Below are 25701 nucleotides of genomic sequence, written 5' to 3'. Positions count from 1 at the left end.
GGGAGCGATAGCAAACTGAGTGCCCAGCTAAGGTACCGGGCTGGACCCCTGGGCTCCTCCTGCCCCTTCTTTCATCTCCCTCTCCTCTCTCCCCTGGGTCGGCAACTCAGCCACCCGAGGTTAAAAGTACTGCGTTGTGAGCGGTGATTCTGGAAGCTCAAAGAGTTAACCTATCAAAAACTAACACAGGGGAGGAGAGAAAGACCACACCCCAAGGGAGCGCGGAGCCAAGTCACAGGAGAAAAATCCTATTGGCATCGAGGAGGCAGGAAGCCCGCCCCTGGGCGCGGCCTGCAGGGGGCAGGCTGTCGCTCGGGAAGGCAGGGGCAGTACGAGGCCCCCAGCAGGTGCGCCCGGCAGCCGCCCGCATCGCAGGGACCCCTCGCCTCACCTCCGCCGGGTGCGCTCTCCTCGGTTCGCGAACCCCGCGCCGCGCGCCGCCGCTGACATGTGTGCCGCCCCGATGCCGTCCCTGGCGCACATCTTCCGAGGGACATTCATCCACTCCACCTGGACTTGCCCCATGGAGGTGCTGCGGGATCACCTCCTCGGCGTGAGCGACAGCGGCAAAGTAAGCGGGCGCGGGGTCTGGCGCTCCCCGACGGGCGCGCGGACAGGTGGAAGGAGTCCCGCGCGGTGCGCTGCGCAGCCCGGAGTCGCTGCGCGCGGAGCGAGACCGCCGCTCCGGAGTTGAACTTGATTGTTTGACCCTTGGAGAACGCGGGGAGAGCCCTGGCGCTGGGTTCGTGGGCTGGCCTGGGAGAAACGCGCTCCCAGAAGCAGGGAGCTGTAGAGTACGCCCTCCCACGACTGGTTAGCAGCCGTCCGGGCTGCAGTGGAAGGGGGAGCGAGGCTATGCCCTCGCAAATCTTAAGAAATCGTTAAGACACCTGGACTTTGCTTCATTCAGCTTTGTATCTCCGGCGCCTGGCACAGTGCCTGGCCCAGGCTAGGCGCTCCGTAAATTTGAGTGAATTTATTGTGGAAGAAATAACAGAGGAGGGGTCACTTGGTTAATGTTGGTTAGCCCTTGCAGCGCACATAATAAGCAAAGAACTGATTTCATTCACTTGCTCGCTCAACAGACACTGCACCGACTCCAGCTAGATAACTTATAATACTAGAAAGGATAGTCTGAGAGAAATTATCCATGTCCCCTCTGCCTCCCCATAGCCATTTGTCCATTTGCATCAAAGCAAGCAGTTCCATTTTCAGGCTCAAAATGTCTTCTATGAGTGTATCTTCTATATTTCTTTTAACAAAATCGGGATTTCTACAAACGACCTAGGTAACTTGATGTCTAATATTTACCGTGCATATGCCCCGTGCCAGAGGTGGTAACTTCATCAGCAGCGGCTTGGCCAGTTTGATAAGTGGAAGCCATTCCATTTTTAGCAGAAAAAAATAAAGATGAGGATGGGATATTTTTGAGCTTTTTCCCAACTACCAGTCTGGTTAGCAAAAGTACACCTATTTGTGACTTGTCAGCTTGAAGAGACTATTCCTGACTAAATACGCTTCCCAGTCAGTGACGGTTTTGAATCGTGACTCTTACATTTGGGGATAAGCGAACCCTGTTTTCATACTGTGCTTAAAAATTATTCTCTCTGTGCATATTCAGGGAGCCTGCTGCTGTGTTTCCAAGGTGATGGAACTCTCAGAGCTCCCCCAGATGGGGAGACTGTTTAATTATTGCCTTGTGTACTTGACCCTCAAGTTTGGAGGAACACTTAAGCTTGGGGCAAGTCCCAAGAAACAACGGAACAGAGACCTCTAAACTGGGGAGGGATTAAGAGGAGCTTGCCTAATCACAAGGAGCTGTTCAACTCTTGGGTTTCTTTATAAAAATTAATTGCCCATATCCAGAACTTTAATTGGTAAGATAGCAAGCAAGAGGGTGGGTTGAAGACTGTCTTCAACCAGTAGAGAGGAGTCAGAAAAGGAAATAATTTATCTAAAACAAAATTACCTATGCTGGGGGTTGTACAGAAGAAGGAAAGCGTTGACTCAGGGAGTCTATTCTCCACTAAGGAGCATACTGAAGTTATAAATTTAGAAAAATGCCATTCCCTCACAAGATAAAATTGACTAAGAATTGAATACAAAGGTGAGTTAATCAAGTGCCTTGTGAAACATCCTAATCAGTGAATTGGTAACTGTTGATTTCTCTTCTAGCTGCAAGGCAGTTGATTGTGGACTACGTGTAAGGGGAGAATGTGCCGTATATATTTCAAGATTTGATTTCCCCCATTTTGAAAGTGGGAATGCTTTGCCTTTATAGTTGCTGGGATAATATTTATTCAAAAAATGTCAAGGTTCAGGGACGCCTGCGTGGCTCAGTTGGTTAAGCAGCTGCCTTCGGCCCCGGTCATGATCCCAGTGTCCTGGGATCGAGTCCCACATCTGGCTCCTTGCTCAGCAGGGAGCCTGCTTCTCCCTCTCTCTCCCTCTGCTTGTGCTCTCTCTGTCAAATAAATAAAATCTTAAAAAAAAAAAGTCAAGGTTCTTATACCAAATTAACTCCCCATAAAATAAATATGTGGAGTCATCGTGACGTTTACATTTTTACTGAGCTAAAGCTGTTCGCACCCTTTGGGATGATCAGAAACATCTAGGGGGTGTTTGTTAAAGTGCTGGTTCCTGGGGGTCATCCTCAGAGAATGTGAATTTATAGGCCTGGAGCAGGCCCCAGGAAATGGCATTCCAGCCAAGGTCCAGGGAGATTTGGAGGCAGGCAGTGGGTGCATTACGTCTTGGGTAACCACAGTGTATGGGTTGTGTGTTGGAACCAGTTCTATGGGATCTTAGGAACTAGTTCTTCATTTTGAGCTCATGTCTAGGGTTGAATGTGAGAGAGAGGAGAATGACTTTCTCTGTCTTCCCTCTCCCTTTTAGACCTCAGCTCTCATGTCATGTAACTTCATTTAGACCCAGAGCATGATAATGACTAACTACTTTTAATTCATTAATTAAAGCTCATTCAAAATTAGGTTAATTAAAAAAAATTCTGTAGTCAACCTTTTTAGTATTGGGCATTTTGAATTCAGAGTTAGTTTTTCTACTTGAGTGGCATGTACCTTTTTAAAAGAAAGACTCCAGCATGTGTAATTTATTTGCAGATATTTAATGAAATTTTGAGACTCTGTATGCTCCCATACTACTAAATATCCAATTCTTCCCACCTAGAACAGGATCAGGTTGACTTTAAACTTGCCTAAAAGAAGTCTTGGGTCTTTTAATGCACATTTACTGGAAGCAAGCACGAGGAAGAGAATCATTTTGGGGGTAGTGTCCTGGGATGGCAGGAGCAAGTCCTATGGAGAAACCAGAGAGTTGGGTTCAAGTTCGGTCTTCACCACTTACTTTCTCTGAGACCATGAGCGAGACACTTAACCTGTCTGAACCTCCGTTTCCTCATTTGTAGAATCAAATTTTCTTTTGCTAAGTATTAAATGAGAGAATATATGAAAATGCCTGGCACTTAGTGGATACTTAACACATGCCATATTCATTCTGTCCCCTTCTTTCCCTCTGCTCCTAGTGATGTAGTTTTTGAATGTTTGTGTGTTGGTGTTGGTAGGGTGAGGTCCAGAGCCGACAGCCAAGAAAGGATTCTTGAGATGTCTTGGTGCAAAATGGTGCTTTTATTAAAGCACAGGGACAGGACCTTTGGGCAGAAAGAACTTTTACCTGCTGTTCCCTGCTGCTCTGGGCCTGTGAGGAGCAAGTGATTATATACCTTGGGGTTGGGAGAAGTAAAGATAAGGGAAGTTCCAAACGGACTTTGATCTGCTAAAGAAGGCTCAGTTTCCTGGAGGAATATTATAATCTGCCTATCTCAAGTATCTGTCAATGGGCTGCAGGTTATAAGGACGTTTAATTTTATCTACGTTTCCTTCTGCCTTTAGTTTCCCACATCACTAGCAAACCCTTAACCTCTTACTCACTCTAGTATTTTTTGCATATTTCCACATGGTGGCGTCATGCAGACCAGCAAGTGGAGAAGAATGCCGTGGCCTGCGATGCACTGTGTGAGAAGTGGGGAGGCCACCAGATCTCAGCTGTGAAGCCGCCCAGCTCATGTCATTGGCCCACTGGGACACAAAGATGCAGCTGGGAAGAAAGATCTAACGAGGGTTTGTTGACAGGTTCCCTAGCACATCATATTTAGTATCCCACCATGTCGTTATTCCCACTTACAGGTGGGGACGTTGAGACTTGTCTTCAGCTCAGGTTATGATCCCAGGCTCCTGGGATTGAGCCCCGCTCAGCAGGGAGTCCACTTCTCCCTCTCCCTCCGCCCCTCCTCCCCCACTCGTGTTCTCTCTCTACGAGCTCTCTCTCACTCTCAAATAAATAAAATATTAAAAAAAAGAGGCAGTGTAGTGCGCCAATTAAGATACAAATTTCTTTTTGTACTTTTTTTTCTTGAGTATGGTTGATACACAGTGTTACATTAGTTTTAGGTAAGATACGAATTCTTAAGAATGCTTCTGTCACGTACATATGTGAATTTGATGAAGTTACTTAACATTTCTATTTCCCAGTTTCCTAATGTATAAAATAATTAGCGTAATCCACCTCATAGGGTTGTTGGAAGGCTTAAGTGAATTAGTAATTGTGAAGTGCATAGAATGCCTTGCACGTAGCATACACCTGATAAACACCATCGGTTATCAGCAGTGGAGATGGAGAGAGGTGGACAGGATTGATTGTGACTTAGGTCAAGTCAGCTGGATTTGATGAGAGAGTTAGAGAGCTATATGTGACTGTATTAAATCATATGGTGGGATACTTATTTTCCCAGCTTCCTGGTGGTGAAGGGTGACCAGGGATGACATTCTGACATGCAGGAGGTTGGCTCAAAGGCTTCTTGGAAATATTTTTCTCCTTAACAAAGGTGGTAAGAGAAGGTCTTCCCTTTTTGGTTGCTTTCATATGAGGAGTGGAGCTGCCGCCGCCTTTGTTTGAGACTCTGAGGAAAAAATTAAGAGGATCTCAGAGGCACTTACCTAGTCCGTCTTTGAACATCATCAGATACGTCCATGAATAACGTCACCGGATAGTTAACTGTCCCTAGAACTGCCCATTGCCCTCAGAATTCTTCGGCGTGAGAATGAAATGTCTTTTTTTTTTTTTTTTGAATTTTAAAAGATTTTATTTATTTATCTGAGAGAGAATGAGAGAGAGAACACGAGAGGGGGAAGGGTCAGAGGCAGAAGCAGACTCCCTGCTGAGCAAGGAGCCCGATGCGGGACTCGATCCTGAGACTCCAGGATCATGACCTGAGCCGAAGGCAGTTGCTTAACCAACTGAGCCACCCAGGTGCCCATGAAATGTCTTTTTTGTCTACACCTCCATTAAGTGCAGCCCAGAGCACCTCTAACGATTGCACTGCTTTTTTCAAAGAATCAAATTATTTTTCAAAGGACTGCTCACTGCCTTCCCCTTTTCCCATTTCTGTTGTCTTCTTATTGGCCCCAAATGTCAGTGTCTTTTCAGGCACCCATATCAGTAGTCAAGCGGGCCAGTTTACCTCTTGGCTATCTTTGTATATACAATCGTCTCCATTGTCATTGACCTTGTCCAGCCTTTCATTGTCTCTGTCTAAATGAATAGAGTTGCCCCCTAGCTGTTTGCTCTTCCCCATTCTGATACCACCTCCTCATGCCTGACAGTTCCGTTCTTGGAGCATGGGTAGAATCACTTATCTCCTCATTTACATCTACCGGAGGCTCTCTGTTATCTCTAAGATCCAAATGCCCCTGATCGACATTCTAGGCATGACATGTTTGGCCCCAGCCTGCTTTTCTAATACTTCCTCCTGCTCCATCCTTCTCTCTGGCAAATGGGAGGAGGATTTCCATGACTGGTTTACACCATGAGGTGTCCATGAGCCGAGGGATGTCTATCCTTGCCAGTTCCTCACTGTTTCCCAGCACATCGTGTTCTTTTTTGCCTCCTTTGCTGGTGCCAATCTCACAGCCTGGAATAGTCCTCCTTTTTATATCCCCCTTTCCACTCCACCGCTGTCAAAATAAAATCTTGCTCTTCCTTCAAGGCGCCATTCTGATGTCATCTTCTTCTCCAAAGTTTCCCTGGCCATCATCCTGGAAGTGGAATGGGTTACCTTTTGTTCTCCCATAAATGTTGGCATATATATTGAAACCAGTGTTTTTCTGGTGGCTAAGAGCATGGCTTCTGGAGTCAGACTATGTGGATTCAAATCCCAACTCTGCCTCTTAGTTGGATGAATTTTCTAACATAGCTGAGCCTTGGCAGCCTCATCTACAAAATGTGGACAACAATAGCACCCGAAGGAATGGTAGGACAGATGAGATAGTGTGTGTAAAGCATTTGGCACATAGTAATTGCACAATAAATATTGGCCACTGTTCTTATTTTTCTTTCACTGAAGTAATTATTTCATTTTTACCTTTCATCATGCTTAGCTTTATTGAACGTTCTCACTCACTGAGCTGATGTGAAGTTCTTTGGCAAATGGGAGGTGAACTGGAGAGAAGGTAACATTTATTAAGTCATACTGTGTGCCGGACTCTGACAGTTTCTTTGTACATCAACAATCCTGAGATGAGATAGCATCATGATCATCGTTTTCTTCTTCCTCACCCCTGCTTTACAAATGAATAATGGAGGCTCAGAGAGTTGTCTGTCTTGGCTGCCGTCACAGCAAGTAAATGGCAAAGCCAAGATCCACACCCATGCTTGTCTGATTTCCAAGGTCTGTGCTCTTTCCAGGAGTCCCTGCTGCCTCCTGTCATAAGGGGGGGCTGAAATTCTATTGTCCTTAGGGCCCCTCAGCTTTGTCCCATTGTTTCAGTACCAATTAGATGGTCAGTAAGGTGTGTTGAATGTAATGTGTAATACAAAGACATTCATGTGTGATGTGTAAAAAAAGACATTTCTAATTCCAGAGATTTTTTTTTTCAAATTAAAGTATGGTTGACACACAATGTTACATTAATTTCATATGTGCAGCAGTGATTCCACAAGTCTGTATGCTATGCTCATCACAAGCGTATCTACCATCTGTCACCATACAACACGATCGCAACACCATTGACTCTGTTCCCTATGCTGTGCCTTTTATCCCCGTGAATTATTCTTTCCATAACTGGAAGCCTGTATTTCTCACTCCCCTTCACCCGTTTTGCCCATCCCCCTTCCTCCTGTCCTCTGGCAACCATTAGCTTGTTCTCTATATTGATGTGTCTGTTTCTGCTTTTTGTTTGTTTATTCATTTATTTCGTGTGTTTAGGTTCCACATACAGGCGAAATCCTATGGTATTTGTCTTTGTCTGTCTGACTCATCTCACTTACCATAATACCCTCTGGATACACCATGTTGTCGCAAATGGCAAGATCTCATTCTTTTTTTAAGGCTGAGTAAGAGTCCATCGTATACCACATCTTCTTTATCCATTCATCTATCAATAGACACTTGGGTTGCTTCCCTTTCTTGGCTATCATAAATAATGCTGCAATAAACATTGGGGTACGTATATCTTTTTCAAATTAGTGTTTTCATTTTCTTTGGGTAAATACCCAGTAGTAGAATGACTAGATCATATGGTTGTTCTATTTTTAATTTTTTGAGGAATCTCCATGCTGTTTTCCAGAGCAACTGCACCAATTTACATTCCCACCAATAGTGCACAAAGGTTCTTTTTTCTCCATGTCCTTGCCAACACCTGTTATTTCTCGTCTTTTTGACTCTAGCCATTCTGACAGGTGTAAGATGATATCCCAGAGAGATTTTTTTTTTTTTTAAGATTTTATTTATTTATTTGAGAGAGCAAGAATGAGAGAGAGAGAGTACATGACGGGGGGAGGGTTAGAGGGAGAAGCAGGCTCCTCGCCGATCAGGGAGCCCGATGCGGGACTCGATCCAGGGACTCCAGGATCATGACCTGAGCCGAAGGCAGTCGCTCAACCAACTGAGCCACCCAGGTGCCCAGCCAGAGAGATTTTTAAAAAGCACAATTGGACTTATTCTTTGAGGCTGCTGGGTGTAACCGGAGTTTGCTTCCCTTCTGGGTCTCTAACATTTCCTGTTCCTAGAATTTCTCAGCAATCATTTTCTAAGATTGAGCAATACACGTTGATCATCTCCCAAAAGATCTTATCTCATGCATGATTTTGACATTGCTTTCTACTTTCTAAAAAGCCATACCCTTTTCCTTTGTGAAGGCATTTTTTAGTTAACTTAATTACACTAATTTATTAATGCTAAAGGATAAGTCACATTAACTTTAAATTTAACTTCTAATTGAGATCCGGTTTTCAAAGCCTTTCAGCTATTGTATTTGGTCTCTCTGCTTGTGAAATGCTGATTTTTGCCCCAGGAATTAGTTATTCATGCACGATTACCTGAAACCACTTCTTAACAAATACCCTTCAAGTGTTTTCTTCCCCTCTTAGCCCTGCTCACATTGGTACCCCCATGACTCCTGTTTCTATAGTCACAGTGCTCTTTCTTTTCTCAGCCTGGGTTTTAAAAATTATCTTGGCAGAATGAACCTTTCTCACTAAAAACTCCACCTGAAAACCCAATGATGTCGACCTCAATTTATCGACAAGCTATTGATTCATGAGTTAAAAAACATCTTTGAAGGCTAAAGCAATGATACAGTAACTCTAATTAAAAGCAAGTTCTTCTAGGCTTACATATAATGCTGTAGAAATGTTAAAGGCCTGATGTTCTCCCATAACTTAAAGGGACAGAAAAAGTGTATCGTGTGATCATACAGCCCCGTCCATGCACCCACAGTTTGGATGTGTATATCTACACACATACAAAACACATTTCCGGAAGGCAATATTAAAATTACAAACCTAAATAATACTTACTTTTGTAGGGCAGGAGTGGAGAGTTGGGAATGTGGAGGAGAATTTTTATGTTGTACTCTATAACTTTCTGTATTGTTAGTTTTTTGGTTTTGTTTCACTTTTATCATTTAATGTAAAGTTTACCATTTTTGAGAGTACACTTCATTGTCACTTATGACAGTCACCATGTCATGCAGCCACATCCATTCCCTAGTTCCAGAGTATGTTTGTCACCCCGAAGGGAAGCCCATTAACCATGGAGCAGTCACTCCCTATTCTTCCCTTCCCCCCTCAGCAACCGCGAATTTGCTTTCTTTCTCTAGGTTTGCATATTCTAGATGTTTCATATAAATGGACCTGCATGTGACCTTTTGTGCCTGACTTTTTTCACTTAGTTTAATGTTTTCAAGGTTCGCCCATGTTGTGGCATGAGTCAGAGCTCCATTCCTTTTAATGGCTGAATAATTATCTACTCTATGGATATATTATATTTTATTCATCAGTTGATGGATGTTTGAATTGTTTCTAGCTTTTGCCTACCATCAACAGTTCTGCTCCCAACATCCTTGTGCAAGTTTAAAAAATCAGTTTAGGGACACCTGGGAGGCTCAGTTGGTTAAGCGTCTGCCTTCGGCTCAGGTCATGATCTCAGGGTCCTGGGATTGAGCCCCGCATCGGGCTCCTTGCTCTGCAGGGAACCTGCTTCTCCCTTTGCCTGCCACTCCCCCTGCTTGGGCTCTCTCTTTCTCTCTTTGGCAAATAAATAAATAAATAAATCTTTAAAAAATAAAATAAAAAACTAGTTTATTCTTTAAATAATCTTTTTATGGCTCCCCATTGCTTAACTATGGGATGAACCTACACCTGGCCTCGTTGAGTGTTTGCCCAACTTTCCATATCGTTTATGCCTTTGTGTTTTTGCTTACGTTCCCCCTTCACCTTCCATCTGCTGGATGAATACACCCTTCAGGACTATTTGAAGTGTCACTTCCTCAGTGGTATCATTGTTATCACTCCAGCTCTCCTGTTCCCAGGCCTAACTAACCCCTTTATGCCCCACTTTTTGCTTGGCACCTCTTTATGGCTCTTACTTTACCTCTTGGTTATCCCCTATAACCTCACCTTGAAGGCAGGGGCTATGACTTTATCACATTCGTATCCACAACTCTTAGCATATGGTAGGCACTCGGATGAGTATTTGTTGGATAAATAAATGGTGTTTGGATTTTCTTGCCACAAGATAACCAGTTTGGAAAAGTTCACTTTAGGAGGCAGCAAAATGTACAGCTAGCTAAAAATATCTTTCAAATAACCAATTGTTTGAATAAGCACTCAGTGTTTTTCTAATCTAGATGCTTGATACAACGTATTTGGCCTCTGGGAGTTGTAATTCGTTTCATGTCCTAGTGAATAATTAAGAACCTGGAAAAATAGGTTTTAATTGGAACTCTGAGACCTCATAAAATTCTCAAATGTCTTTAACTCGGGCTATGTTAAGGATCTGGAATAATGTAGATTATAGAGGATTGCTTATTCCCTCTGGTTTTATACTGTGGTTTGTTAAGTGTTCACTTCTTCATAAAATGGTAATTTCCTTAAAATATTGCTTGTAAATTGCCACTTACAATTTACAGTCCTGGAACATGAGAGGCCCTCCATGAATAAGTGTCCCTCCTAGTACCTAGGGCTTTAGCACATTTTGTAAATGCTTCTGAATAAAAGAAAGGACAGAACGGACTGCTGTGCTCCGTGTGCTATTCCTTTGGGAGCACAGGTGGGGCAGTTTTTCCTCCATACTATTCACCTAGAAGTTGTTTCCTCCTGACATGTATAGATCGGTCTCATGGAAGCCTTAACCCTTTTTTGAAGTATAAAACACAGAAGGAAGCCACACTAGGTCCCTGGCTCAGTGGGAGCACGTGAACCTCCTCAAGATGCAGCCTGCTGTGGACTCATCAGTCCTGTGGAGCTAGTACGCTTGGAGCTCCTATGAACCGATAGCTGGTGAGGAAAGAGCAAAGACGTCAAGGGGTTGGGATAAAGTGATAAGCCAAAGAGATGCAGATTTTGCCTTATTTGCACTCAGAGTCAAAAATCAAATGAGCATGGGAAAGTATGTAATTTCTAAAAGAGAAAACTGCAGAATGCCATGTAGTGTGAAACCAGAGGACTTGGCTTATTTTGAAGAGATGCTTTAAGAATGCAACCCTAAGGAAGTGACATTCGAGTTGAGGTTTGAAGGTTAAATGGGAGTTAATTAGGCAGAGAAAGATAGAGGAAAGGCCTGTGCAGAGAGACTCAGTGGGGAGAAGGAACTGGTAACTGTTGTGGTGGAGGGTGGAGAAGGCGGGTTGGTGGAAATAGAGGAGGCCAGAGAGATAAGCATCAGGCTTTTTTCATCAGGGTTTTTCATTCATTCCCAGGGCAATGCAATGGGAAACCAGTGAAAGATGTTAGATAGAGGAAGATGGGTAAGATAAGATTTGCATTTAAAAATGTGTATATAAACAAGAACCGCAGAGTAACTGAGTAAAAATTGCAGGAAAACAGACTGGACTGTGGAGCAGAGCAAGAGTCATTGCTAGAGGAGATGAGTTGGAAGGTAATTGCAGTGGGCCAGGAAAGAGACACACAGATGGTGGTAGAGTTGGAGAGAAATGGGCAGATCTGTGACACAAGAGGGAGGCAAAAATCAGTGAGATTTGGTGACCGGTTGGATAGAGAGGGCTAGGGACAAGCTTCCCCTGGGTTGCAGGCTTATACAACTGGATGGATGTGTTGGCCATCACTGGTTGAGGGAACAGAAGACGAGATCCACCCAGAGAGGGCAGACTCAGAGGTCTGTTACGATCATGCTGAGTTGAGGTGCCCTTGTGACATCCACGTGGAGATGTCAGGGAGGTGTTGGCTTGCAAGTCTGAAGCTCCGAGGAGATATCTGAGTGGGAGATATAAAATGTGGAATAAGGGTTGAGAAGAGAACAGGAATATATTAACTCCAGTGGTTGAGTTTTGATTAAAAGAGTATATGCAAGCCATGAATCATGGAACACTACATCAAAAACTAATGATGTAATATATGGTGATTAACATAACATAATAAAAAAAAAAGAGAGCATGAGTAGGATGAGAAGGGCAACCCAAGGGTCAGAGGGTAACCATGGGAGGGTGGTGTCATAGAAGGCAAAGGATGGGGGACAACTTCAAGAAGGAGGGAATAGAGCAAATGGTAGATGTTACTGAAGGAATAATACTGGAAAAATGTGCAATAGATCTAGCAACTGAGGTTATTGTTGACCTTAAGAAAACTTATTTTGGTAAAGAAAGAGAATGGCAATCCACTTGATTTGGATTTTGGAATGGGTGGAAGATAAGAAAATGCATTTGGTGATCATAGACAACTCTTTTGAGATAATAAATGTATAATATTTTTGCTTATCCTACGAAAAAAATAATAGGGTGACTTTAACAGTAATAAAATACAAACAAATCACGTATGTCTTATTCTCCAATTCTTAGGTTCTTTGAGGACTTTTTGTACACACGTTTCACTTCCATAAGTTACGTAAGCATGCTGGTATTGCCCACTTGCAAATGTTTGAGTGGATGCCAAGGCTTTGGCAAATATGGATGTGCTACAGCTTAGAATTAGCTGCAGCCTGCTTAATAATCATTTTACTGTCTTATCTCAGAAATATAATTTAGCATCTCGGTGTCACTGGCAATCTTGGTGTTCAGTCAGTATTTTTGTTTTGTAGTGCAGGATGCCAGGAGTGAAGCTGAAGCTGTTCTCATCTTAGCAAGATCAAACGAGAGAGGCATAATTTTTCCTTAGGTTTGAGATTTTCTTGAAATTAAGGCAAAAATAAATAAATGGTACTAGGGAAGACCACAAAAACAGATGTTCTCCTTATTTCGAAATGCAGTTTGATTACAGGAAAGCATTTTGGACTTTTGCTTTCTCCAAGGGTACTGAGAAAACCCCACCCCTTCCATCCTTCCTGGTGGATTACTTTGAAAAGAAGATTTAATCCGGCTGAGAAAAACAACTTTTAAGTGACTCATATTAAGAAGGAGAACTGCAATCCTTACATATATGAACACAGGCTTGTATAATCATTCTGGCTTTCTTTCTTTCTCTGACAATCAAGTAGAAGAAGGAGAAAAACAGGAAAACTTAGGCTAGATTTATGCCAGTTGAAATTAGAATGAGGAGAATTATACCTAGAAACCTAGGAAGGACTGGATGCTTCCAAAATGCCAAATCATTGGGCAGATAGAGTAAGAAGACAGTAAGAGGAGAGGATGTGGAAATGCAATGAAGTGACAAATGGCACTAAAAACCCATATCCATTTACATTGAGTCCTGTCTTTGGGCTTCCCCATCTTTTTGTCCATACCCTGAATACCCTTACCTCTCATTCTCCCCTATGCATACCTTACCCATCACCCCCTCCAAAAAAGAACCGGATTTTTCTAGTCCTCGCTGATTTCTCCCTTCTGTGAGTTTCCTCAGCTCGGTCTGTAATGTCAATTTGGCCTGTACAAACATGCCACCATGCATTGTTTTCAATTTCCTGTATGCACATAAATTTTATTTCCTCAGCTAGAATATAAACTCTTGAAATGTGAGGATTATTTCTTACACAGATATCTGAATCCTTAGCAGTCTGATGGGCATATGATGTGCATTTCAACAGTGTGTGCTGCCTTGGATTGTTTTCAGTTGAAATGCATTATGGAACATGACAAAGGGGAGGCCAAGAAGCATATTTTAAGCAACTTCCTGCCAAATCTTGGGATTTCTCCTCCCCAACTCTGTCTGCAGTGATTTGATTGGTAAGCACCCAGTCCTAGGCTCTTGGCGTGCACAGGTGTGACTTTCACAGATGAACCTGGAGGATATTTCTGATTTTGTGGAGGTTTATGACTGAATTCCAGAAGCTGCATGTTGGTCTCCTGGTCGGTATCACTTGACGAGCCCATGAGCCCACCCGGTCGGTCAGCACCCACGCTTCAGTGCAATTTCTCACCCTTGGTATATATGCAGTAACTTTCATGAAACAGTTGGAAAACAACCCAAACTTGGCATTTTTAGAAAATGTTGGAATATTCCTGAGAAAACTGATGAGCAAAGGAAGATGTACTACCATTAAAGTAGTTTCTTTTTACTAGTGGTGTTGCTGCCGTAGGCTCTAAGCTCATCTAGTAAATAGAATGTGCTCAGCAAATATTTGAGGGATGAATAACCAAGAAAACGATTATTTCTAATAAAGGCAAAAGATTGTATAGCACGTCTGATGTATCAGCCACTGGTCTAAGTCCTTAACATATACTAACTCAATCCTTGCAACAACTCTGTGAATTGAGTACCATTATAGCTCCGTTTTGCAGATGAGGAAACTGAGTCATCAACAGTTTAAGTGACCTTTGTTCAAGGTCACATTGCTGGTAACTAGCGGAATTAGGATTTAAATCCATATGGTCTAGTTCTAAAGTCTGTATATGGAGCAGCTCTGGTGGAAGTGAAAAGCCGCGCTGTTGCTCAACTGTGTGGGGGTACGTGGAGGCCTTAGGGTCTAGTCAGCAGTTTCCGTGATAAAAATTTTTGCTTGCTTTTGGCTTTTTGTGTTGCAAAAGAAAACTCCTAAGGGGTTCTGACAACTTGTCCGTGCACCTTCTAAAGCGATTATGTGTCCTTTGCGAGATCCACAGTTTGCTCATTCTTAATCAGGTTTTCAACAACACTGTTGTGTTGTTACATGTTAGAGCTTTAGAACCAGCGAGTAGTTGGGCTTCAGGAGCGGTGGAAAGCAAACTAGTGTCGGTTCATGGCTGGCATCCACCTCCACACAGGAGAGGAATTTGTAAGGCCAGGATTTGGGCCTGTTCTGAGTCTCTTTCATGAGCTTCGGGAGTTGAGTTTGTGGAGTTCAGTGAAGCTCACAATATGTTGGGCGTGTGAAACCTAATGTCAAGTGTATTTAGAGCTTCTATAAAGAGAGCACAGGCAAACAAGGAGGGAGAGAGTATTAAGTTACGTGAAATATTTGTCAGGCTTAGATTTGATTTTTTTTTTTTTTAAAGATTTTTTTATTTATTTGACAGAGAGAGACACAGTGAGAGAGGGAACACAAGCAGCGGGAGTGGGAGAGGGAGAAGCAGGCTTCCCACTGAGCAGGGAGCCAGATGCGGGCCTCGATCCCAGGACCCCAGGATCATGACCCGAGCCGAAGGCAGACGCTTAACAACTGAGCCACCCAGGATCTTTTTTAATCTACTCTTTTGGCAATGGAGACATGATTTGACTTAATTTAGTTGCTGTAAATGCATGCTGTCTGGATGGCCACCACGATTTTGTTACACATTTATATTGACTTTGTAAGTAGGCTTTGCCTACTTGGGCGAAACCTTGGAATAACTGTTGTGGTGTGACTTATCTGAAGAACTACCCCAAATCACAGGTAGGAAGTCTTGGCAGAACAACCAACCCAAACTTTGCCTCTCTACTCTCATCCTGTTTTCTACATGCAGTCAATCTGATTAACAAACGAATAATAAACAACAACCAAACAGGCTGGTGGGCTCACACTAGAATTAGAAATTGAAGAACAAACAAAACAACACACAAAAAAAACCCCTAAAAATCCAAACTAACAAAAATAAAAGAAATTGAAAAACATTTGGTTTTTCAGGGAAACTGGGAAAAGCTTTGTGATTAATGTGACAAATGAAAAACTGAAACAAAGATGTTTTCAATTTCACCATATATGATAGAAAAAAATAGAAATTTTAAAAAATGTAGCTTTGAGACCAGGGAAGGGTGCCCTACATCCGAACCTCCAGGAGGAGGCAATCTTTATTATTTCTTACAACTGTGTCCCATCCAGTGAGCAAACGGGATGAAGAGAGATGAATTGTAAATCAAACAAACAGAAAGAAATATAAAGCTTTTTTCCCCTTTAAACTTAGGGAATATGACATCAATACCATTCTATGGTTGCCATCAAAATACAACAGGAAAGTTGGATTAGGTCCACAGGTTTGACTAATGATGCTGTGTTCATGAAAACACATAATTATCCCTGAGCTCTTGGAATGAACCAGTTGCAGTAGCTCAGGAGAGGGGAGGGGATTTGCACATATTAATTTTATTTATTTATTTATTTTAAAAGATTTTATTTATTTATTTGACACAGAGAGAGAGAGAGAGAGAGATCACAAGTTGGGGGAGGAGAGCAGAGGGAGAGGGAGAAGCAGACTCCCGGCCGAGTAGGGAGCCCGATGCGGGGCTCAATCCCAGGACTCTGGGATCATGACCTGAGCCGAAGGCAGACACTTAACTGACTGAGCCACCCAGGCGCCCCTGCACATATTAATTTTAAAGATAGAATTCTAGTTAGCAAAAATGACTCTCCTAGAACTATATAAAGGATACAGCAAGAGGCAAGGAATATACATAAAGCCTGAGAAGAGAATAAAGCTCATTTTTGTCTTCATCCAATACAGATCTTTTTCAAAACTTAATAATTGGATTTTTGTGGAGCTGTATGTAAAGGGGATTTAATAAACTGAATATTACGGGAAAATATATTAGTCTAGAAGTTAGCATACCTGAACTGGAGAAGGGATTCTATTATTCAAACGATCATGTGATCATGGGCTAGTCAGTATTCTTCGTGTGTCTTATCTGTGAAATGGGTATAGGGATGTGGTCCTCTAGAAAGGGTTTTTGGGAGCTAGGGACCTCTGGGGCTTCCATGTGTTTCGTCTGAGCTTACTGTTCACTGCTCCTCTTTCAGACTAGAAAGAAGACCTTGATGCTTCCCCTATGTCCTGCAAGTGCTACCTAAAAGCACGACTTAAAAAGTCTTAGGCAACATATAATTGTTTTGTAACTGGAGGGCCCTTTAGAGTATCTTGCCCACGGTATTTATGAAAACAGGCAGCACTGATGTTACTGAATGCTTACTTTATACCAGACTCTCTTTGGAGCATTTTCCTTGTGTTATCTCATCTAATGCTCACACCCACTTTATGAGGAAGATAGTAGTTTTATTCTCATTTTATGAGGTAGGAAACAAAGGTCTAGTGAGATTAAGTAACGAGTTGTCAATGTCAAACAGCTGATAAATATTGGAATTGAGATTTAAAAAAATATACCTAAAGAGAAAATCCATGCACATGATAGGAAATCTCCAGTGCAGAGTTGTAGTGACTAGGAAGTGCCCTTCCTTGTTCCTGTAGCCTAGACCTGGTATTGCCCCCTTCCAACAGGCAACCAGTTTCTGTTCCCAATTTCTTATGTATTTTTCTAGAGATCATGTACAAAACATACAAGCTAATATATATACATATATATATTAAAATATTGATATGTATTCTTTTCTTCCCCCAGCAAATGGTAGTACCCTAAATGCACTGTTTAGTGCTTTGTCTTGGACGTCCTTTCTGTATTCTTTTTTTTTTAAAAGATTTTATTTGAGAGAGAGAGAATGAGAGAGAGAGAAAGCACATGAGGCGGGGGAGGATCAGAGGGAGAAGCAGACTCCCTGCCGAGCAGGGAGCCCGATGCGGGACTCGATCCCGGGACTCCAGGATCATGACCTGAGCCGAAGGCAGTCGCCTAACCAACTGAGCCACCCAGGCGCCCTCTTTTCTTCTTTTTCTGATTCTCTTTTTTCTTCCTTCCAGCCATTCGCCAAACATTTATTTGAGTGTCTCTGTGTGTCTAGCACTCTGTTTGATGCCAGGAATATCAAGGTCCAAGAGCATCACAGTCTTCTGAGGAGGTTATACATTAGTGGGGAGACAGATACTCTCACTTTAAACGATAATGCAGTGAATGAAGTGCTTGTGTTAATTTCCTATGGCTACTATAACAACTTACTACATACTTGATAGTCAGAAACAACACACGTTGATTCTCTTATTACATTTCTGGAGGTCAGAAGTCTGTTTCATTGGGCCAAAATCAAGGGCCCTGCCCGCTCTGAAATTTCTAAGGAAGAATCTGTTTTCTTGCCCTTCCCAGTTTCTAGAGCTACATTTCTTCTGTCCTTGGTTCATGGACCCCCTCTTCATCTTCAAAGTCAGCATCTTGCTTCAGTGGTCAACTTGGCTTCTGCTTCTGTGTCAAATCTCTATCTCCCTTTACTAAGGACACTTGTGATTACATTTAGGACCCACTCTGATCATCCAGAATAATTTCCCCATGTTATGATTCTTAATTTAGCCACATCTGCAAAATCTCTTTTGCCATGTAAGATAACATTCACAGGTTACAAGGATGAGGAACTGGCTATAACTGGCCATTATTTAGCCCACCACTTTGCTATTTGCAGATGCATGCAAACAGTGCCAAAGGAGCACCTTGTTTAGCTTGAGGGTGTAGATCAAGAAGATTGCTGAGTAAGTGGTTGACCCTTCAGCTGAATTCTTAAAGAGTGGGTGGGAATGAGCTTCTATGTCATTACTCCCCAGTTCTGTCTGACTTTCCCTTTTACAATTCATTTCCTAGCTCCTTTCACCTTTCTGGGCTCATTAAATCAGCTGCAAACCCTAGGCTTCCCCTGTTGGTCCTTTTTATCCATCTTTTCTTTCCCAGATATGTCAGCCTCTTGCATGGGGTTCACATTCATCTCTGTACAGATGACTCCAATCTCTGTCTCCAGACCTGGCCACCCCTGTTGTTGGACAGCTCTGTCTGCAAGTCCTGCTCCTCCACCCCATCTCTTCTCCCTACCCACAAACCAACATCTCCTCTTGGCTTCCATAGTTTTATCCTTCTGTCCTTGTTTTCTCATTCAGAGATTTAGTATTTATATATATATAAATACACACACCATCTCCTCAACTGTTCCCCCCACATCCATGTACTATCATATTGTGTGGGTCCTTCCTTAACATTCTTCCCACATCCTGCTACTCTCTACACTGGCCATTGCCTTCACCCAAATGAACCATTCAAATGGTGGACTAAGACTTCTTCTGTCACTAAACTCTCCTCCCAATTTACCTTACAATCGTCGTTCCGTTAATTTTCACACATGACTCTTGTTCAAAACTTCTAGAGCATAAAGTCTAAACTCCTTAATGTGACATCTCATGGTTCTCTAGAGTCTAGGCACTACATTACATTCATGTATTTATTCATCCAGGGCTCAGCAATCACGGCTCATATGCTAAGACTGTGGCAGGAAATGGAAGAATGATAACAAGTAAAAACAGACATCTCCACCCTTGTGGAATTTACCATTTATTGATAAAGACAGATATAAGTAAAACATTAATTATGAATACACATGAGACTGTGAAATTGCAACTGTAATCAAACAGTAGCTCAGACCTTCGTGATGTCTTTCATCGGCCACCATGCTAAACACTTTACGTCCATTGTCTTATTTAATTGTCACCAAGTGTTCATATCTATTATCCCCACTTTATAGATGAGAGAACAGCAGAGAGAGTTTAAGTAATTTGCTGAAAATTCACACAACAGAAAAGGACTTAAGCCAGGAAGGCTGGTTCTAGATTTTGTCCATTTAGCCACAATCTTGTATTTCCATAAAGAAGAGTTGCCTGGTGCTTTGAGAATCATTAACTGGGGATGGGGATGGGGAATTTGAGGTAGTCAGGAAAGGTGCCCTAAGGAAAGACAGCTAAACTGAAATAAGAAATATGTGTAGGTTTAATTGGACAAAAGGAAAGTAAAGGTGTTTATGCAGAAGGAAGCTTTATGTAAAGGCCCAATGGTGGGGAGAATAGGGTGCTTATAGGGTCTGGATGAGATCAGTGTGGTGGAGCAGAGAGAGCAAGGGAAGTGTGGACAAGGCACTGGATTAGGCTGAAATTGGATTAGTCAACCACCCAGGGCTCTATAGATCATGTTATAAACTTTTCTTCATCTTAAATGCATTGGGAAGCCATTGAATTTTTTTTTGTCTTTTTTTTTTTTTTATGTTATGTTAACCACCATACATTACATCATTAGTTTTTGATGTAGTGTTCCATGATTCATTGTTTGTGTATAACACCCAGGGCTCCATGCAGTACGTGCCCTCTTTGATACCCATTACCAGGCCAACCCATCCTCCCAACCCCTCCCCTCTAGAACCCTCAGTTTGTTTTTCAGAGTCCATAGTCTCTCATGGTTCGTCTCCCTCTCCGATTTCCCCCCTTCATTCTTTCCCTCCTGCTATCTTCTTCTTCTTCTTCTTCTTTTATAATATAATGTATTATTTGCTTCAGAGGTACAGATCTGTGATTCAACAGTCTTGCACAATTCACAGTGCTCACATAGCACATACTCTCCCCAATGTCTATCACCCAGCCACCCCATCCCTCCCACCCCCCACCACTCCAGCAACCCTCAGTTTGTTTCCTGAGATTAAGAATTCCTCATATCAGTGAGGTCATATGATACATGTCTTTCTCTGTTTGACTTATTTTGCTCAGCATAATACCCTCCAGTTCCATCCACATCGTTGCAAATGGCAAGATTTCATTCTTTTTGATGGCTGCATAATATTCCATTATATATATATATACCACATCTTCTATATCCATTCATCTGTCGATGGACATCTTGGCTCTTTCCACAGTTTGGCTATTGTGGACATTGCTGCTATAAACATAGGGGTGCACGTACCCCTTCGGATCCCTACATTTGTATATTTGGGGTAAATACCCAGTAGTGCAATTGCTGGATCATATGGTAGCTCTATTTTCAACTTTTTGAGGAACCTCCATACTGTTTTACAGAGTGGCTGCACCAGCTTGCATTCCCACCAACAGTGTAAGAGGGTTCCCCTTTCTCCACATCCCCGCCAACATCTGTCATTTAGCCATTGAGATTTTAAGCAGAGAGTAAGAAAGAGATGTGACAAAAGTTTCTGCATTGTATCCTGAATTGATGAGGTCTCATTCTCTAGAATAGGAGCCCTCAAAAGGACTTAGGTTTGGGAATAAGATCATGGATTCCATTTTGGACACATTGACTTTGAAGTGCCTTGTGAGAAATGCTAATGAGATATCAAGGAAAATGTCAAATATATGAATCTGGAGTTTGTAGAAGTCTGTTTTGGACCTTTAAGTTTGGGTGAGCAGAGGTGCCATATTGAGAGATGGTTCCTTTTTGTACAAAGAGTAGAAAGGCTCAGCACTTGTTTAACTGACCATTTGCAACTGAGAGATGAACTTGTTGAAGGGCTCCATTCCTGCTAAAGAGAACTTAAAGATCTAATTGTGAGGTCTGCATTAGTCTTTCTCAGCAGATTTGAATGTGGGGTAATAATCAGGCCGAGTGGGAGGAATTAATTTTAGATTCCTTGTCTACTTTCTCCTTTTACAATAGATTACCATTGTATAATCATTTATCCTTCAGTGATAGGAACTAATTTTTGGCAATCGTGGTTTGGATCTATTAAAAGAGAAGTGGCAAAAATAAAAAATAAAAAAAAAAAAAGGTTGTGTGAGCAGGCTTCTCAAGACTGCAACGTACCCTTAGTGTTCAGATCAAAATGGATCATATTGGTTAACTATTGCTGCATCACAAATTACCTCAAAATGGAGGGACTTGAAACAACTGTATTATCCTTACAGTTCTTTTGGGTCAGGGATTCAGGAGCAGTTTAACTGAGAGACTCAGGCTCAGGATCTCTCACGAGGCCTCAGTCAAGATGTTGGCCAAGACTGAAGGCTTGACTGAGGCTGAAGAACCCACTTCCAATGTTCAAGGTTATTTACATTACTATACACTGGTGTTTACACTGGTTGGCAGCAATCCATGGTATTTCCCCACAAGAGCTTCTCCTGGGGCTGCTCGAGTAACCTCATGGCATGACTGGAGGCTTCCCCCAGAATAACAGTTCAAAAGTGAGAGAGCCACGTGAAAGCTAGAAGGCACATAGCGTCATGAATGCTTCATTCCCAGCACATCGCTAAGTTTGCCCCACTGTAAGGTTGGGGAAGGGGACTAGACTCCACCTTTTGAAGAGAGGAGCACTGAAGGATCTGTGGACGTATTTTCGAGCCACCACATGGGTGTTTGGAATCTGGGTTGTGGAGGAGCCTCCCCTCGCACCCTGTAGAAATTAATTTCCGCTGCAACAAACCGAACAGATGGTCAGTCAGCCTCTGCTTGGCACTTCCAGCTAGGAGAAGTTCACTATGTTGTGAGTCAGTGAATTCCATTTATACCCGCTTTTAATTGTTAGAGGATTCTTCTATTCATGAAATTGAACAACTCTGTTGCTGAATATTCCCTTAGAGAAGTTGCTTTTGCCGCTCTGGAGTGACACATTTATGTGATGGTGTGTCCATTATTTGCAACTACAGTAATCTTCTTGACTTCTTCTCCAGAGAAAATACAGTCATTTCCACTTAGAATTTCCTCTCATGTTTTGGTTTCAGGATTTTTCCACATTCTGGTCACCTTCCTGAACACATCTCAATTCAGTTCATCCCTCCACAGCTATAAACCAACAGCTAGTACCCCAAGCTAAGTGTAAAAGGATGCTTGGCTGACTGAGCCACCCAGGTGCCCCTAGTATTATTTTTAACATGTCAAGCTTCTTAGATGAGGTGCCTACAAAAAACAAAGAGAGTTGCTGCAGTGTTTTTCCTTTGCTGATTTATTAGACTAGTCTTCCAGTCCTTCCTCCTGTGAAGTCTGGTACTGGAACAAAGTACTATAAACCAGTCGGTTTAAACAATGGAAATTTATCGTCTTCCAGTCTGCAGGCTGAAAGTCCAAGATCAAAGTATCAGCAGAGTTGGTTCTTTCTGAGAGATGTGAGGGAAGCATCTGTTCTAGGTCTCTCTCCATGGCTTGTTGATGGTATCTTCTCCCTATGTTTTTTCATACCAACTTCCCACATTTTCCTTTTTTATAAGGACAGAAGTCCTATTGGATTCAGGCCCATCCTCATGACCTCATTTTAACTTGTTTACCTCTGTAAAGACCTTATTTCCAAACACAGTCACATTCTGAGGTGCTGGGAATTTAAGACTTCAACATATGAATTTTAGGGAGACTCAATTCAACCTATAAGAGGTCCCTAAGGCAGATTTCATGTTTTAAAAAAAGGAGTAAGCTTGTCCAGTACTTTTGTGCATGCCAACATGTTCTTATCAGTATCTATGTATCAGCCACAGTCCGTTGAGATAAACTGTGTGGACTATTACGATCACCTTTCAGTTTCCAAAAGAGAAAAATGAGTGCTTTTCCTAAATTCATGCTCAGATGTCCACTTGCTGAATTTGGTTTCTGAAGATGTCTTTTGTGAGACAGCAACTGCAATAATTGGGTTGTTTAATGATTTAATGATTCAAATGTGTTGTTTAACCTTGGGATTAAGCTTTGGGATTTGGGATGAATTTGACTCAATGTTTGATGATAATTGTACCCCTATTCCAGAAATTGGTTAAAGCATCAAGGGCTTTTGAATTTGGGAAACAAATAAATTAGGGTGTAACAATTTGTATCCCAAAGCCATTCACAAACTATCAGGTGCATGTAGAGGTCATCCAGTACATTACTGACTGCTTGAAAAAAAGGGACATATATGATCTCATTTTATTTTTTTTTAATTTTTAAAAAGATTAATTTATTTATTTTAGAGAGAGAGAATGCGAGTAGAGGAGGGATGGAGGGACGGGGAGAGAGAGTCCTCCAGCAGACTTCCCGCTGAGCGCAGAGTTCAACATGGGGCTCGATCCCTGGACCCTGAGGTCACATGACCTCGGCCAAAACCAAGAGTCGAACACTTAGTTAACTGACTGAGCCACCCAGGCACCCCAATATGACCTCACTTTAGATTGCTGGTTTAGGGTGCTGTAAATATTAGATCTGTGTCATTCTGTTTTCCCACCTTCTCTACCCTGCTTGCAGTGTTTCTTGTTGGTGATTCGGGTGTTCTACAGATGATCAGTGTGAGCCTTTTATATGATATGATTTTGATGTTAAAAAATAACATTTATGGGCGCCTGGGTGGCTCAGTTGGTTACGCGACTGCCTTCGGCTCAGGTCATGATCCTGGAGTCCCGGGATCGAGTCCCGCATCAGGCTCCCTGCTCGGCAGGGAGTCTGCTTCTCCGTCTGACCCTCCCCCCTCTCATGTGCTCTCAGTCTCTCTCTCTCAAATAAATAAATAAAATCTTTAAAAAAAAATAACATTTATTACGAGCAGAGAATTTGTTTTTGTTCATATATTTGCTCACGTAAAGAAGAACAGTTATAATGCCTGTGTGTGGGGTATGAATGAGCACACGATGAACCATCAGTTTTCTTTGAAACCTCCCAGATGCCCTTTCCATCCCCTTCCCTTCCCTTCCCCCTCTGAGGGAGCCATTATCCTAAATTTTATGTTTACCATGTCCTTACTTGTCATTATACTTTCATTTGAATACTTTTATTTCTAAACAGTATACTGTTGGCTTTGTAGTTAAGATTTTAGGGACGCCTGGGTGGCTCAGTCGGTTAAGCGTCTGCCTTCAGCTCAGGTCATGATCCCAGGGTCCTGGGATCGAGTCCCACATCTGGCTCCTTGCTCAGCAGAGAGCCTGCTTCTCCCTCTGCCTGCCTCTCTCCCTGCTTGTGCTCTTTCTCTCTCTGACAAATAAATAAGTAAAAATAAAAAAAAACCTTTTAAAAAATTTTTAAATCATTGCAAAATTCTTTTATTTTTATTTTTTTATTTTTTTTATTTATTATTATTATTTTTTAAAGATTTTATTTATTTATTTATTTGACAGAGACACAGCTAGAGACGGAACACAGCAGGGGGAGTGGGAGAGGGAGAAGCAGGCTTCCCGCCAAGCAGAGAGCCCGATGTGGGGCTCGATCCCAGGACCTTGGGATCATGACCTGAGCTGAAGGCAGATGCTTAACGACTGAGCCACCCAGGCGCCCCTGCAAAATTCTTTTAAAAAGCTGCAAGAATACCATGAATAACTCTCATATAGCCTTCACCCAGGTTCCCTACTGTTAACATTTTACCACATTTGCTTCATGGTTCTTCCCCCTCCCCCCGATACATGTATGTATACATATGCAAACACACACACACACACCCCCACGCGCGCTCGCACGCGCACGCACTTTTTTTCCTGAACTAATTGAGAGTAAGTTACAAACATCCTGTTCTAGTCTAAGTACTTCAGTGTGTATTTCCAAACAAAACAAAACAAAAGAAAATGGGGTTGCTATCTCACATAATCATGTACAATCATCTAGATCAGGAAATTAATGTAGATCTAAATCTGCCGCATTATCCACAGATCCATTCATACCCTGCCTACTGACCCAGTGATGTCCCTGATAGCTCTTTCCTCCTTCTGGGTCAGGATGCCTACTAGAATCATAAGTTGTATTTACTTATCATGATTTTTTAGTCGCCTTTCACCTGGAACAGTTCTTCAAGTCTTAACTGTCCTGAGTAAGTTCCAAGAAGGTAGGACAGACAGTTCGTTTGTTTCTTTTGTTTTGTTTTAGGATGTCTTCCAGTTTGGGTTCACCCAATGTTTCCTCATGATTAGACTCAGATTATGCATTTTTTGGCAGGAATACCACAGAAGCAATGCTGTGTTCTTCTTGGTGCATCAGAGCTGAAGACACGTGATGTTGATTTAACCCATTATTCTTGATGTTAACTTTGTTCATTTGGTTCAGGTAGTGATTACCAGATTTTTCCACCAAAAAGTTACTATTTTTCTATGTAAAATAAATTTTGTGGGGAGATATTTTGAATTTATATAAATATCCTGTTTTTCAACAAAATTTTCACCCACTTGTCTTAACATTCATTGACGATTTTTGCATGAATCATTTATTACAATGATGGTTGCCAAA

The 25701-nt window shown here is 42.2% G+C and overlaps 1 protein-coding gene across 6 annotated transcripts in view; it reads left to right on the top strand.

The window, feature by feature from the left end:
• Positions 1 to 325: 325 nt before the first annotated feature.
• The window catches only part of GDA (guanine deaminase), a 72940-nt gene continuing 47564 nt past the window's right edge, over positions 326 to 25701 (top strand). For 2 of the 6 annotated variants that reach the window (XM_035029050.1, XM_035029049.1), the window contains exon 1: positions 326 to 571. In XM_035029050.1, coding sequence (XP_034884941.1) covers positions 449 to 571 — 123 coding nt within the window. In that variant the 5' untranslated portion in view covers positions 326 to 448. The remainder of the gene's footprint in view (positions 572 to 25701) is intronic. The other 4 variants (XM_035029054.1, XM_035029055.1, XM_035029053.1 and 1 more) reach the window with 3 other exon arrangements.

This window comes from Mirounga leonina, unplaced genomic scaffold, assembly GCF_011800145.1.
Source record: "Mirounga leonina isolate KUSES-001 unplaced genomic scaffold, KU_Mleo_1.0 Mir_224, whole genome shotgun sequence".
NCBI classification, from domain to species: domain Eukaryota; kingdom Metazoa; phylum Chordata; class Mammalia; order Carnivora; family Phocidae; genus Mirounga; species Mirounga leonina.
Note: the sequence above shows the minus strand (reverse complement) of the source record. Positions and strands in the feature narration are given on the sequence as shown.